We start from the raw sequence: 13397 nt of genomic DNA on the forward strand, positions 1-13397 counted from the left end.
GAGTGAATTGCAACGCGTGATTGCGCGCGTAACGTCACGCATTTTGATACCTGAACATGATAATTTTGAATCATCATGACATGAGTAACATTATTGCCGATTGCACAGTGCGATTGAAGTTGAAAGAAGAGCTTATCTAGAGCTGTTCGCGCAATTGTCAATTTCCAGATGTTTATTAACGAGACACATCGTAGTCTGTTCTTCCATTGAAATTTCACATAAAAAAAAAGCTTTCTCGTTTTATATCACGACTAAGGCCCGGTTTCACCAAACGTCGTTTAACTTTAGTCTTGGTTTAATTCACGTTTGTCTCTTTCTAAAGTAACAGTTGAAAAGAGACAAAAACCAAGTAAGCTAAGCTTAAAGTTAAACAACGTTGGTGAAACCGGACCTAAGGCCCAGTTTCACCAAACGTCGTTTAACTTTAGTCTTAGTTTAATTCACTCTTTTTAAAGTGACAGTTAAAAAGAGACAAAGAACGAGGTAAGCTAAGCTTAAAGTAAAACAATGTTGGTGAGACCTGAACCAGTGTTGATAAAAGATAATGGAATATTTTTGTATGTAATGACGCTTACATAGGCAGGAGGTGCCGCGGGGACGTTCGTGGACATCGCGTTGTTTCCACTGGACACGCTGAAGACTCGGCTGCAGAGTGCAGAGGGATTTCTAAAGACGGGAGGCTTCGCCGGCCTTTACAAAGGGATCTGTCCAGTCATAGTCGGTTCGGCGCCGACAGGTAATACGCAGATATATTTGCGAGACCATGTATCGGGAATCCTGAAATTTATCATTGTATGTTATTCGACGCATTTTCTATTCCAGCCGCGCTATTTTTTCTAACGTACGAGGAGATCAAGACTGTAGTGCGACCTAGGATTTCTGCAGATTATTACACCCCACTTCACATGGGAGCGGCGGCGACGGCGGAAATGGTGCTACTTTGATAATTGTTATCTCTCTTGCGACAAATGAATTAATCAAACAGTTAAGCGATATTCAATCTACGTTAAATAATTGTACTTGCGGTACTTTGACTGTGTGAAGAACTTTCGATTTATCAAACTGATGTACAAGGCAATGTCTTTCTTACGAGTTTTCCTCGCACTTCTTTTATAATGCGGCAAGTTCCTCCGTTTTAGCGTCAAATTACTAGAAACAAAGTAACAATTGTCGTTTTGTATGCAAAGGTAGCATGTTTAATACGAGTTCCAGTGGAAGTTATGAAACAGAGGAGACAGGCACAGATACAGGACAAAAAATCGCTCGGACTGAGATTGTTGTATCGTGGATATTGGAGCACGGTGTTACGAGACACGCCGTTCAGCGTTGTACAGTTTCCATTGTGGGAGTATCTGAAAAGGAGCTACAGCTTCTACATCGGAAGAGAAATATATCCTGTGGAAAGCGCAATCTGCGGGGCAATTGCAGGTTCTTGTACTATTTTGACGTTGCTAAAATGGAAGCAAGATAGTTTCGCATAAACAGAGGTCACTGTTTAATGTTTGCACCTACATGCGCTACTTAATTTCAGGAGGCATCTCTGCAGCTGTTACCACTCCGTTAGACGTTGCGAAAACGAGAATAATGCTGGCAAATAGGACGTTGCTTTCATCGGAATTAAAGATATTAAATGTACTTCATGGTGTGTATCTGCAAAACGGTTTTTATGGGCAAGTATCGGCAACTCTCTCTGCCTGAAACTGATAATTTCGAAAATCTTTTTTATTTCAACAATTACATATATCATTATAATATAAAATTTTACTGAACGTTTCGCTATCAACAGACTGTTCGCTGGTTTTGGGCCAAGAGTAATGTGGATTACATTAGGAGGTTTTATTTTCTTTGGAATTTACGAAGAAGCAAAAGTACTCACGCATACCATATTTCCAATGCTGAAATAAAATACAATCGTACTTGTTCTTATGCGAAAAAAGTGACACTTGTAAGTCAGTAGTTACTTTTTAGTATTTTGTTACATGTATAAAATGTTTATTTGTCTTGTATAAAACCTTCCCGATGATTACAATATACGTATAGTTTTTGTATGCACCTACCTTATAAAAGTACAAACTTTATATTCTCTTTGCCTATATAATCGTTTTATTTTTATAAAAAATTATGTATTATACACAATTTTAAACGTTTTGTTTCCTAGAAACAATCATCAATGAAAAAGTACGATACTAATATAGTAAATTTAGATCACAATATTTTTCTATTTACGCGCACTTTTCTACCAAAGAGAAAGAGTGTACATACAAGATACGTATATTTAAGAAAAGAGACTCGTGTATTATATAAAAATATATGCTGCAGGATATATGGTATTTCAATCATTGGTATTTACAGTTTGGATTTTAAACTACTCATTAACTTCTCTAACTTCATTGCTTTCTGCATATTTCCGCTGATGTTTAATTTGCCTGTCATAAATGCAGAAGCCGGCTTTAGCTTGCCTGTCGACAAAAAAACAAATTTAAAAGAATTATAATAACATCAATGTAAATTACGTTAATAATACAAGGATTTGTATAATTTATATACACGATTAGTGATATAACAAGTGGGAGAAAGTGACGAGATCTACATCTACCTGAAAACATAGCAAAGAAATTATCTGAATCCATTGTAAGAATTGCATCTGCTGGCTGGCTCGGTTCTCCTTTGCCAGTAGCACCTTTTCCATTTTTCAGGTCGACGAACCATACACCAGACTCTTTCCCTAAAAATAAACATGTATAAAAGGTATTCTCCCATTTCTTGCGTTATTGTAACAGAATTTAATCTCAACAAAACGAAATTACCTTTCACGTTGAATTGAAATATTGCACCAGTCCTACTGACCAATTCGCTACTTAAATTAGCATTGATGGCATTAAATATACGTGCCATCTGTCCAGTTTCTTCACTACGTGCTTTATCAGGACTAGAAGTATCTCCTTGAGTAGACGTATCTTCCAGAAAGAAGTCCATCATTAATTTATCCTTGTTTGCTAAATAACAGATTAGAAATATTAATAAAGAAGTATTTAACAATTAAACTCACTAGCAAAATTTATATACATTTTTATAAAGATTTTGTAAAATGTATTTTATACTTAAAAAAAACAATTTTAGTAAAGATAAAAAGTTGTAATTTAATCGTCATTGTAATGGATTTATTTTTCTTATAAATGCTATAGATTTCTGCAAGATAAATGGTAATAGTGTTTTCTTCTTTTTAAAATACAAATAAATCTAACATTACCTGGATTACACGCGTAGTCTGTAAAGTCAGCAATGCCTTCGTTCTTTAATATATCTTCGTCAATCAAAAATTGACCAGTAATAGATTTGCTGTCTTTACAGATCAACGCGTAAACAGCATCGCTCATAATTTCAGGTTTTCGACAGACGTTGCTCGAGTCCGAACCCGACAGCATGTCCATTGCAGCAGTATGTATGGCTAAAAACAAAATAACTTGTGTAGAATACATTTTGCATGAATATAGAACACAGTATTATCCAATGAAATGCAACTTACAAGTGGCGCAAGAAAAGAAATTGCATTTCGCTTTCGCGTTATATCAAAAATTACCGTATCTAAAATAATCGACAATATCGTTCATTGTACTATTTTTTTTAAATCGTATTTCCTTACTAATAGTCTAGTAAGATGAAACAATGCGATAAAATGTACCTGTCCTAGGCCAAACAGCGTTGACTGCGATACCGTCAGGCTTGAATTCTTCCGCCATACCGAGAACGCACATGGACATTCCGTACTTAGCCATGGTGTATGCGACATGATTTTGAAACCATATCGGTTTCATACTCAACGGCGGACTTATGTTAACTATATGTGGATTCGCGCTTTTCTTGAGATACGGTACACAGACTTTCGACCTGCAACACAATTTTGTCGCTCGGTAAATTGCAGCGCGAACTTCAAGAACGTGCGACGACTTCACGCTTCCCTAATCAATTACACATGATTGATTACATATAAACTGAATGCTGACTATCGAGAGCTCGCAGGAAGAACGAAACCTACACGAGAAAAGTTCCCCGGGCGTTGATCTGATTCATTAGATCGTATCTCTTCATATCGGTCGCGACGGTGCCCGTCAAAGAAATGGCACTCGCATTGTTCACAACTACGTCTATACCACCGAATTTGGCGACAGCACTTTCCACCGCGTTAATCACCTGCTTCTCGTCCCGTACGTCCACGATGCAAGGTAGAGCTTGGCCGCCGGCTGCTTCGACTAAAAAATATATATATTTTCAACACAGACCTCCAAATTTGGAAGGCAACGATAGATCTAATAGATTCAACTGGAAGGAAAAGTCCAAAGATTAACTCGGTTAACTTTCGTTTTAATCAACTTGACGAAAGACTTGCTTCAATAAAGAAAAGAATTATTACTAGACTAAATATGCCGTGCATAGAATATTCGTGTTCTATTTCCATTTGCATCAAATGTCATTTTTATTGGTCTTGACACCGACATTTCAGAGACTGTAAAAATGTTTGATCTGCTGAGAAATCAATCGACAATTACTTTCGGTAGCCGCCGTATAAATGGTGCCTGGTAACTTGGGATGCGGCTCGGCGGTTTTTGCAGCGATAACGATATTTGCACCATCTTTCGCAGCCTTCAGCGCTATACTCTTCCCGATACCTCTTGAGGCACCGGTAATAAAAATAGTGCGACCAGCCAACTTCCTGTCAAACATTGGTTACAATTAGTGTCGCTCGTTTCTACGACACGACGTTTACAGCAGGCATTTATGTACAGTGTATTACGAAATGTTGTATATTATTTATCAAAATTATTTCAATTATTTTTATCCTATAAAAATTGAAACTTATAAGGAACTGTTGCGAGATCTATATAATTTCTGATAAATGATACACAATATTTAGTGATACATTGTACATAAACGCTTACTGTAAACGTCGTGTAGACAATTACACTTGACGCATTTACATATCGTTCACGTTTATCGTGCGCGGGTCTTACTTTTGACGTTTTACTTTCCACGTGCCCTGGAATTATGCAAAGTTTATGGAAAGTGGCACTTATACAAATTAACATTTTAATCTCGAAGGCCGCATCTCAAATGAGCAGCGGAGCGACGAGTCTAGGTTAAAACCGTGCTCCGCATTCTTATTGTAATTTTTTTTTTTCACTCGCGCATATCATGGAAGCAAGTCCACGTAGATTGCAATCGCGCGTACACACATGTTCGCACTATCCCCCAGTGTCGGGGATAAAAATACGCCAAGTCATGTAAGATCGCGGTCAACAAATTCACCACTTCAAAAAGCACCGCTTACCCGGTGTTAATCATCTCGCGGCGTTTTGTCCTCCTGGTAATGCGCGGCGTATCAGGTGTCAACGTCGATACGTGGGGTCAGGCGAAAACCGAAAACAGACACCGCAGATCGGTCGGAGGGAAACGGGAGAAATGTCACAGTTGTCTTCGTTGCGGCCGCTTCGAAGTCAATCCCCACTCGGCAGGTTCAAAGTACATCACATATCTTTAGATAGTTTAGATAATCGCTCCAAAGTGCGTTTTATAATTAACAGGCATTCGGCGAGACGAGAGAGAGAGAGGAGAATGTCCCCGATCACGGAGGAGCGAAATATGGGAGGGAGCATAAACCACGAACTTCTGCACAATTACATAGAAGTCTGCGAGAAGTACCGAGAAGTTCGCAGGTCAATCACACGAGAGTCTGTGAGTGGCTGCGCTCAGCGGTAAAGAGCCGCCTGCAACTGTGTGAAATTCGTGAATCCGATTGGCGTATTCTCTCGATCTTGGATCAACCTAGGAGCATACGCCAATCGGATTCACGAATTTTAACCAGCTGCAAAGTGAATTTTTCCGCGGAACGCACAGTGTAGCAGAGCGCGGGACTTGGCGGTGGACGGAAGGGGGGGGGGGGGAGAGCAGTTGAGCGCGCCGTATTGGAACGAAGGAAGTCGGTTCAATAGGATCTGACTACACAGGACGCGTTCCGTGTCGCATGATGCATTATTTAACGCGATGTTCTACAATGGACTGCGTCCGGCATTGCAAATTCGAGGCGTCGGAGTGCTCTTGCTCCTTCTCTATCTCATTTTCCTCTCTCGTTCACTCGAATGCAAAAGAGCACTCCGACGCCTCGGATTTGCAATGCCGACCGTGCAGCTAATGACATTTTAAGCAGAGAGAAACCTGAAAGCGGAGGCCGCAGCGTTTTACTTGACACCGTTTCAGGAGACTGTTTTGCGCGCCCTTACGCCCATTTTCACTTTTGAAACTATTTTGTTACGCATTTTATGACACTATCGATTAAGTCTCCACTTTGTGCGCGTCTATGCTACGCCTATTTTTCAAAATTGTGCTGTGAATTTTAAAATTACATTAACATAAATTAGATGTCAGAATCATGGAGGAAAGAATAACGGGATGGGGCTATTTCCCCTCGGCCTGTCTAACCTGACGTAAGGGGGGGAACAGTAAGCGCCATATTGGTGTGACCTATACTGGAGCGCGAAATTTGAAATAGTAAGAAATGCTACGTCGAAAAAATGATATACCCTTTAGATAATTTTATTTCTTATAATGTACGTAGTTGTAAAAACTTGTGATATGCTAAACTTTTCCATTGAAACAAATGAATCGTAATTTATAAACTTAAAATGTTTTAAACATAACATAAGTAATGATATACTCTTTTTTAACAGCGAAATACGTACATATGCATATATCCTGGAATAATATTATCTCAATTAAGTACAGCTCCTCATAGTTAAATGTGAGGAGAGTACTCGATTGTGATTGGTCAGTTTCTTAAATCTTACTTCTTCTTCTTCTAATTATGGCGCCCGGCACCTGATAAACGGTAGCCGATACGGCCACGACGAACCAATAGACGTTGTTGAATTACAGCCAGTTTCACAAACGTTAACAAGAGTTCAGTCAACTCCCTCTATTTTTTTCTATCTTATTACCTAAGAAGAGACAGATAAGTTTGTGAAACTGGTCCTTAATAGTTTAAAGAATGAATAAATCGCGAGAACCATTGATCTTGACAAAATTCATTTCACACCGCGTACATTTCTTTTTTATGTTATATTATCTTATGTTACATTGTCATTTAATATTAGGATTGAGGAAATCACTAAGATTGTTTTCGAAAGTTGAATACTTTCTGTGTTACAGGCTGCCACACATAAGCCACTAAAAACTATAAGATTTATACATTAAATAAATTTTTAATCAACTTAGCAAATGAACTAAAGTTATCCGAAAACGATGTCACATTTATCGCGCGACGAGTTTGCCGGACGTATTAAACGACTTATCGGACAGAAGGCTTGTATTTCAGGAAACTTGGAAAAATGTTTCAATCGACAGGCAATTAATACGTCCGACAAATAACGAATCTATTAATTCTTACGTAATATATTCTGTATTGCGTCCTTTGCTTTTTGAACACCAAGACGAAATTCGCCGAATTCCGGACGAATCCTCATCCCGCGGTAATAAAACACTAAGCTCATTTCGAAGTCGCCAAGATGATAAAGAGCCTCCGCCTTGCAGTACACCGCTTTGGACTTGCTGGAATCCTTCGGGTTTAGCCGCAACGCCGCTTCAGCGTCGTCCAGGGCCTTTTGCGGATCACCCAGTAGAAGATGGCATTTGCTTCGCGCTATTAAGGCGTTCTTGTCATTCGGATTCATCTCCACTGCCTGGCGGAAGAAATTTTTATATATCTTCATTGAATTATTAAAACAAAGAAGTGATGATCATTTGTTAAATAATGATGAAAAAAGTTGAATCCTTCTTTTTATATATTTTTAAATGCACGTCAGTTCTGAATATATTTTCATCCGGTTATTTTTATCCCGTTTGAAATATTTCATGTATCCTTGTGATTTATATAATTTACACGTATAAAAATCTAAAATATAGGTACTTTGTTACATATCTCAAATATAAATCCATTAACACCTTTGTATTATTGTCACTTATATAGCTGTCATTTATCGCCAGTTACAGCGCAACAATCTTTTTGTCATATTGCAATGCTGCAACAGATAGCAGAAAGATCTTGCGCTTCATGGACAAGACGAAAATCTCCGCAATTATTACGTTCGTTTCAATCTTAAGACATATACAAACTGTTCCGCTCGATTTAGCCGGTTGCTTATTACGTAGGGTCACGTTTGCTTATACTCGCATGCACGGCCATGCACGGAAGGCATAAATCACTCGTATCGATTGCGTCTGCAAAGAATTAAGAGAGAGAGACTGTTCAACGAGGCGGGCGCCTGGAAACCTTATTGATGCAGTTGATAGCGACATTAACGTCGCCGAAGCGCATCTCGCGTAGGCCGAGGGTCAGCAACGCGCCGGGCTCGGTCTCCTCCGGAATCTGCAGGCTCTTGCTGCGATCCTGGCGTTGCTTCATCTTCAGAGACTGCTTTATGTCCGTGGTGCCCATGTTTACGGCGGCCGCGCGGTCCTTGTCGGTGTACACCTCTTCCTGCCGACGGGCCTCGCCGTCGTGCTGGCGTCACTTTCTTCTCGACTTCTGTATCCTCATCTCCGACTCGATAGCGGTGGCGGACCTCTCCCTTTCCTTCTTATCGTTATTGCCCTTCTTCCCTCTGTCGTGGCGGGCGTTGCCGCCACTCGTTGAATATTTACCCGAGTGCCCCTCTTTGCTCGGCTCCTCGAACTCCTCGGGGTCCTGCTTCGGATCGGGGCCAGCCTCCGCGAGCACGTAGCTCTGCAGCAGGCCTTGATGCAAGCTGGGATTCAGGATGTCCATAACGTGATGCTCGACCTCGTTCGCGGGCGTCGCGTCCTCGGCGACGGTCTCCGACACGTCGCTCATCTTCAACCGTCGAGCTTAACGATTTTTTATCCGATGCTGTGTTACAATGTTAAAACGAGAGGAATTTATAGCAAACTGCTTTACAAAAGATACTCTCGTATTCCCTCCTTCAGCCGTTTCTACTTCGCGCGTAACTCTGTAGAAATCCTTGCGTAGGAATCGCGAGCGGATGATCTTCGCCTACGTGCCAAGATACGTGTGGTTGCAGACACCTCGAAAGGTGGCCCGTTTCCTTAGAAACGAGTAACAACGCCGGCACAAGTCAAATGTGATAAATATCTACTATCTACCCTCGCGATTCCGAAAACAAGAACATCCTGTGTGTTGCGTACACAGAACGCTCTTGGGATAAGTCGCCAAAGTTTAACGCATCTTTTTTTTATTTACTCACTTTGAAAGTGAGGAAAAGATATCCTATGATCTTGCAGATCCTTTTTAGAGTAAACGCACTCTTCATAAGCATTTTCGTCCGTCTCTTTGTTTTAAAGAAATTGTCCCGCGAATCGCGCGCCTTATATCGATCTTATATAAATACAAACTAACAATTCACGCATTCGTTTTCTTTCATCGCACTTAATTACTGTCGCAGAACAATATTTAACTAACTTGTTAGATCGTAACGTAAAAGAAATTAACAATAATATCAATGTTTCTTGTTAGAACACATATGCTCTCGAAATTCTTGTTTCGCTACAGCTTCGTTCTTCGATCTTGACACATCGGAATGGCTTTACGACTGGCCTTCTATATTTCTACCTTGCAGTTCTTATTCTTTTCCGTGGCCAAGATACAAAAAAAATATATTGAGCTGCATTCTACTTAAGTAAAAAATAATTTTCTTTGCAAAACGCTGCGCAATACCTTTGATATCTCTTGTCACGTACTTTTAAATTTTTTAAAAAGTCTATCGGACTTGTACATTCTTTCACGACATGTCGATGTATTTTATTAAAAAGCTTTCTAATTATAAACTTAAAACTTACTTGATTGTACAGAAATATGGCTTTATTATAGCTTCCATTTTTCACATGAACGGTTGCTTCATTTACTAAAAGCGCGTTTTGAATGAAAAGAGAACTCCGCCTTTCCCGTACCGCTGATTTTCCTTTCGGATGATGTACCATATCGTCCCGATATCTACAACAGTCTGTTTCAATGTTAAAATCATTCAATCGATAAGTATTAATACAGTATTTAAGCAAACACCGGGTTCAAAGTAAAAAATCGCTTTCTGAAAATCATTTGTCAAAATAAAAATGACAAAGCAATCGATGTAAACTAATGTTAACAAAATCATGTTAACTGAAAAGGAAATTCAAGATTTTTAATTCAATTCAAAATTTAGCAAACTAAAAATGTACTTAGGTTTTACTCATAGAAATAGATATTTTCGATTTGAATTTACACTTTGGCGGAAAACGCAATAGGCAATATGTGTAGGTACTCACTGTGATGTGCTTATACATAATTGAGAATTATGAAGAGATATTCGACTTGTGATTGACAATATTCCATTTCTCCTCTTTTAATTAATTTGACACGGAGACACGCAGACATCGATGGGCCACTACACCGCGGCAGAGTGCACAACAGCCATCGTTCCAATCGGGCAGCTGCCCGGCTTAAATTCATAACTTGTACAACGAAAACATTTCCATCCGTACTTTTTGCACTGTCTCCCTACCCGCAATATTAAGAAATAATCAATAAAGGAGTCGGAGAAAGGGATAATAAGAAAAGGGAATAACGACAATTCTTATTTTATACCCACCACTAAACGCTGCATCTCCGATTGCTCACGGAAAAGCCATTAAATGGCTCGCATGCTTTCGTGAATGTTCTCTATCAATCCATCGCTATTGTCCTTGCCTGATTATCTGTGTCATTTAGCGAAAGAAACGCACGCGATCTGCATATTGACCGATTCTTCGTATTACCTTGCCGCAGCTCGGAGAAAATAATCCGCGTGTCCTGGACAGCCACGCGCCTGTAAATTTCGCGTAAATCTTTTCAGACTTTTGTATCTTACACCGTAATGATGCGTGGAGAATTTTCTGTCGAAAACGCGCGCGACTCTTCACGAGTAAAAATAAAATCTAGTTATAAAAATTTTATTAAATCCGCATGTACTTTAGGTTTGATACATTCGAAATAGTTGTTAATCTACGCTTAGTTTTCTTAATTATGGAAATTTGCATGATTCTATGAGCAAATGTTACAACGCTTCGAAATCTAATATAAAGATATAGACAACTACACTAAATATTACTATTAACTCGAACGAGACGATGCGTGACACAACTCTACTTAGAAAGAATGTTTCATTATATTAATCAAAGTACAAAAACTTCAGCTGATGCATAAACGGACTCGCAATTATTCATCGCGTGCCGCACAGAGAGACATGCGATATAAACGGCGGAATTACAAAGTAAGGAAATACAGTGATAAAAATTTTAAACGCAGAGTATGTCAGATCACGTAATCTTTCAATAGTAACAAAGTTATCAATATATTTATAGCTAATCGAATTGTCCTATTCAAAATTATTCTCTTCTAATTGTTCTTCCATCTTCAACCAGCTGTTTTTCTTTCTCAATTGAAGTCCTTTTGCTTGCATCATGTGGTATACATGAAATTCGTAATCCTCTTCTTGAACAAATGTTGGGGATGTAAGGAGGAAAAGGTCGCTGCTCGCTTTTCCAAATGTACCAAAAAAATGCTGCAATATTTTCACAAATCATAGACGTTTCCCCAAAAGGTGTTTATTTTAAGAAGGCAAATATATTAAGATATTTTAAATATGAAACAGACAGGAACAATAAAAGCATTTCTTACGCTACTATACCGATTTCTTTTGCTAGTAAATAGAAAACGTAGTAGAATACACTGTCGCATCAACATTCATCTCATTTGCACTCACATTGCTCTCATACTCAATCATCATATAGGATTCACATGGTGTAAACCGACTGTATAGCCTGCTCTTTCTGTAAAGCAGCGCATCTAGATATAGTTACGATATCAGGTCTCATTCTGCGGAATAATAAAACATGCGGTTCTGGAAAAAAAAAGATTTTAGAGCGTGTTGATAAATGACGTTAATTATGATTCGTATACATGCAATATCTCGCTGATAATCTTTCATTTGTCAATTTGTACCTGGTCCATGCATCATATAGTGAACCCATCCAGGACTCTGTTGGACGCCCAAATTTCTCCACTCACTTTCCGTCATGAGATGAGTCTTTGGAACGTGTCTGGCTATATCACTCGGCAGTATCACATGCCTGTAATTTAACTCGGGTTAAATTATGCGACTTTAACTTAGTTTGCGCTAGATTTAACGAAATTAACATGTTTCGTGTATTAAAAACGTATTCTTGAAAATTACTTTGAGTATTACTCTTACATATTCTTTAATCACATCTCTTTATAATTAATCTTTCATTTTTATTCAAATCTCTATATTTACATATTAGTTTTACGCAAAATCAGTGTAGTTTCAAAGGCCCATGTTCCGAACCCTCTTTCATCAATAAAAAGTCTCTAAAAGTGACTAATAAGACTTCTGACTGGCTACAAGCCACTTTTAGAGGCGCTTTTAACAGAGGATTCAGAGTACGGGTCAGAGTTTTAATGTAAATTTAGAGAAAAGATTGTTAGATGATATATTTTACGCAAACAACAGTCTAACTTAGTAGTATTTAAAAGAATGCAAAGATAAACTTTGCGCAACTCGTTCATTATCAGATATATACATTAGACACACACACATAATAGAAACTTACCGGTATTCGTATCTATCATCACTGTACTTTTCGGAATACTGAATCTGATCTACTGGCATTTTGCTTGCAGATAAAATAAGCGACCAACAAATAGTCCAAAATTAAACAGTCTAAAAAATAAAAATAAAAATAGTCTCAGCTAGCCCTAAGGCTCCAAGTCCAATCTGCAATGTGTTTTTCGCAACGAGAAACATTCGATTTTAAACATATCAGGCGAATCGATACGCTTAAACATTTTGTCGATTACGCAATAGATAATATACAGTTCATCCACTCGTACAAATTTGATAAACGTGTTTAATGGCTATAAAATAGAATTTTTCTAGACGCAAAGAGCACATTGCAGATCGGGCTTTAAGAAAAGGAAAACTAAGGTCGGTATTCATAGTCGGATCATCTTTAGATACTCCGTAGCCAATGAAATGTTCCATACAGTATCTTTAGATAAGTTCAAGACGGTCTTGAACATAAGATCCGACTATGAATACCGGCCAGTTTCTACAAAGCAAATCGCTTTCTTACAACTGAAAGAAATTCTGTTGGTAGTAATTCAATTTATAACAGTTTGATCAATCAAGATTGGCCTAAATACAAGGATGGCAATTGCTAAATGCGGAATATAAAAGGATTTCAAAGATATTAACATTTCATAGCAATATTACAAACGTTAAAGCGTCTTTAGGTTGATATTTCTGGTCAGATCTTATGTTCAAGACCGTCTCAAG

At 38.5% G+C, this 13397-nt stretch overlaps 4 protein-coding genes across 10 annotated transcripts in view; 1 reads left to right on the plus strand and 3 right to left on the minus strand.

Moving 5' to 3' along the window:
- Positions 1-88: 88 nt before the first annotated feature.
- LOC105569509 (S-adenosylmethionine mitochondrial carrier protein homolog) lies at positions 89-2030 on the plus strand (the record flags this gene model as incomplete). Its single annotated transcript, XM_012026024.1, has 6 exons — positions 89-193; positions 580-736; positions 823-932; positions 1188-1428; positions 1532-1670; positions 1787-2030. Coding segments are annotated over 6 exons (870 nt in total), but the record flags the coding sequence as incomplete, so codon positions are not given.
- LOC105569459 (hydroxysteroid dehydrogenase-like protein 2) lies at positions 1971-5717 on the minus strand. Its single transcript, XM_012025952.1, has 8 exons — positions 5327-5717; positions 4548-4711; positions 4037-4250; positions 3683-3888; positions 3251-3448; positions 2808-2996; positions 2597-2725; positions 1971-2459 (listed from the first exon to the last, which is right to left on the minus strand). Exons 1-8 carry the CDS (start codon positions 5338-5340, stop codon positions 2347-2349), a joined length of 1227 nt encoding a protein of 408 aa, XP_011881342.1. The 5' UTR covers positions 5341-5717; the 3' UTR covers positions 1971-2346.
- Positions 5718-5768: 51 nt separating this feature from the next.
- Positions 5769-10905, minus strand: LOC105569458 (tetratricopeptide repeat protein 25). 3 transcript variants are annotated; one of them, XM_012025951.1, is made up of 5 exons: positions 10653-10905; positions 10330-10561; positions 9865-10018; positions 7439-7730; positions 5769-7225 (listed from the first exon to the last, which is right to left on the minus strand). In XM_012025951.1, the coding sequence occupies exons 3-5, from the start codon at positions 10003-10005 to the stop codon at positions 7119-7121; spliced, it is 540 nt and encodes a 179-aa protein (XP_011881341.1). In that variant the 5' UTR covers positions 10006-10018; positions 10330-10561; positions 10653-10905; the 3' UTR covers positions 5769-7118. The 3 variants fall into 3 exon arrangements, with proteins under 3 accessions (XP_011881341.1, XP_011881340.1, XP_011881339.1); XM_012025950.1 differs by having other exon boundaries at positions 9865-10028; XM_012025949.1 differs by lacking the exons at positions 9865-10018; positions 10330-10561; positions 10653-10905 and adding an exon at positions 8321-8508.
- Positions 10906-10978: 73 nt separating this feature from the next.
- The window catches only part of LOC105569457 (cyclin-dependent kinases regulatory subunit), a 38652-nt gene continuing 36233 nt past the window's right edge, over positions 10979-13397 (minus strand). For all 5 annotated transcript variants that reach the window (XM_012025948.1, XM_012025945.1, XM_012025946.1 and 2 more), the window contains exons 2-5: positions 12673-12782; positions 12044-12171; positions 11805-11942; positions 10979-11603 (exon numbers count right to left, since the gene is read on the minus strand). In XM_012025948.1, coding sequence (XP_011881338.1) covers positions 11836-11942; positions 12044-12171; positions 12673-12731 — 294 coding nt within the window. In that variant the 5' untranslated portion in view covers positions 12732-12782 and the 3' untranslated portion in view covers positions 10979-11603; positions 11805-11835. The remainder of the gene's footprint in view (positions 11604-11804; positions 11943-12043; positions 12172-12672; positions 12783-13397) is intronic.

This window comes from Vollenhovia emeryi, unplaced genomic scaffold, assembly GCF_000949405.1.
Source record: "Vollenhovia emeryi isolate VEMERY1.0 unplaced genomic scaffold, V.emery_V1.0 DF939124.1, whole genome shotgun sequence".
Lineage (NCBI taxonomy): Eukaryota > Metazoa > Arthropoda > Insecta > Hymenoptera > Formicidae > Vollenhovia > Vollenhovia emeryi.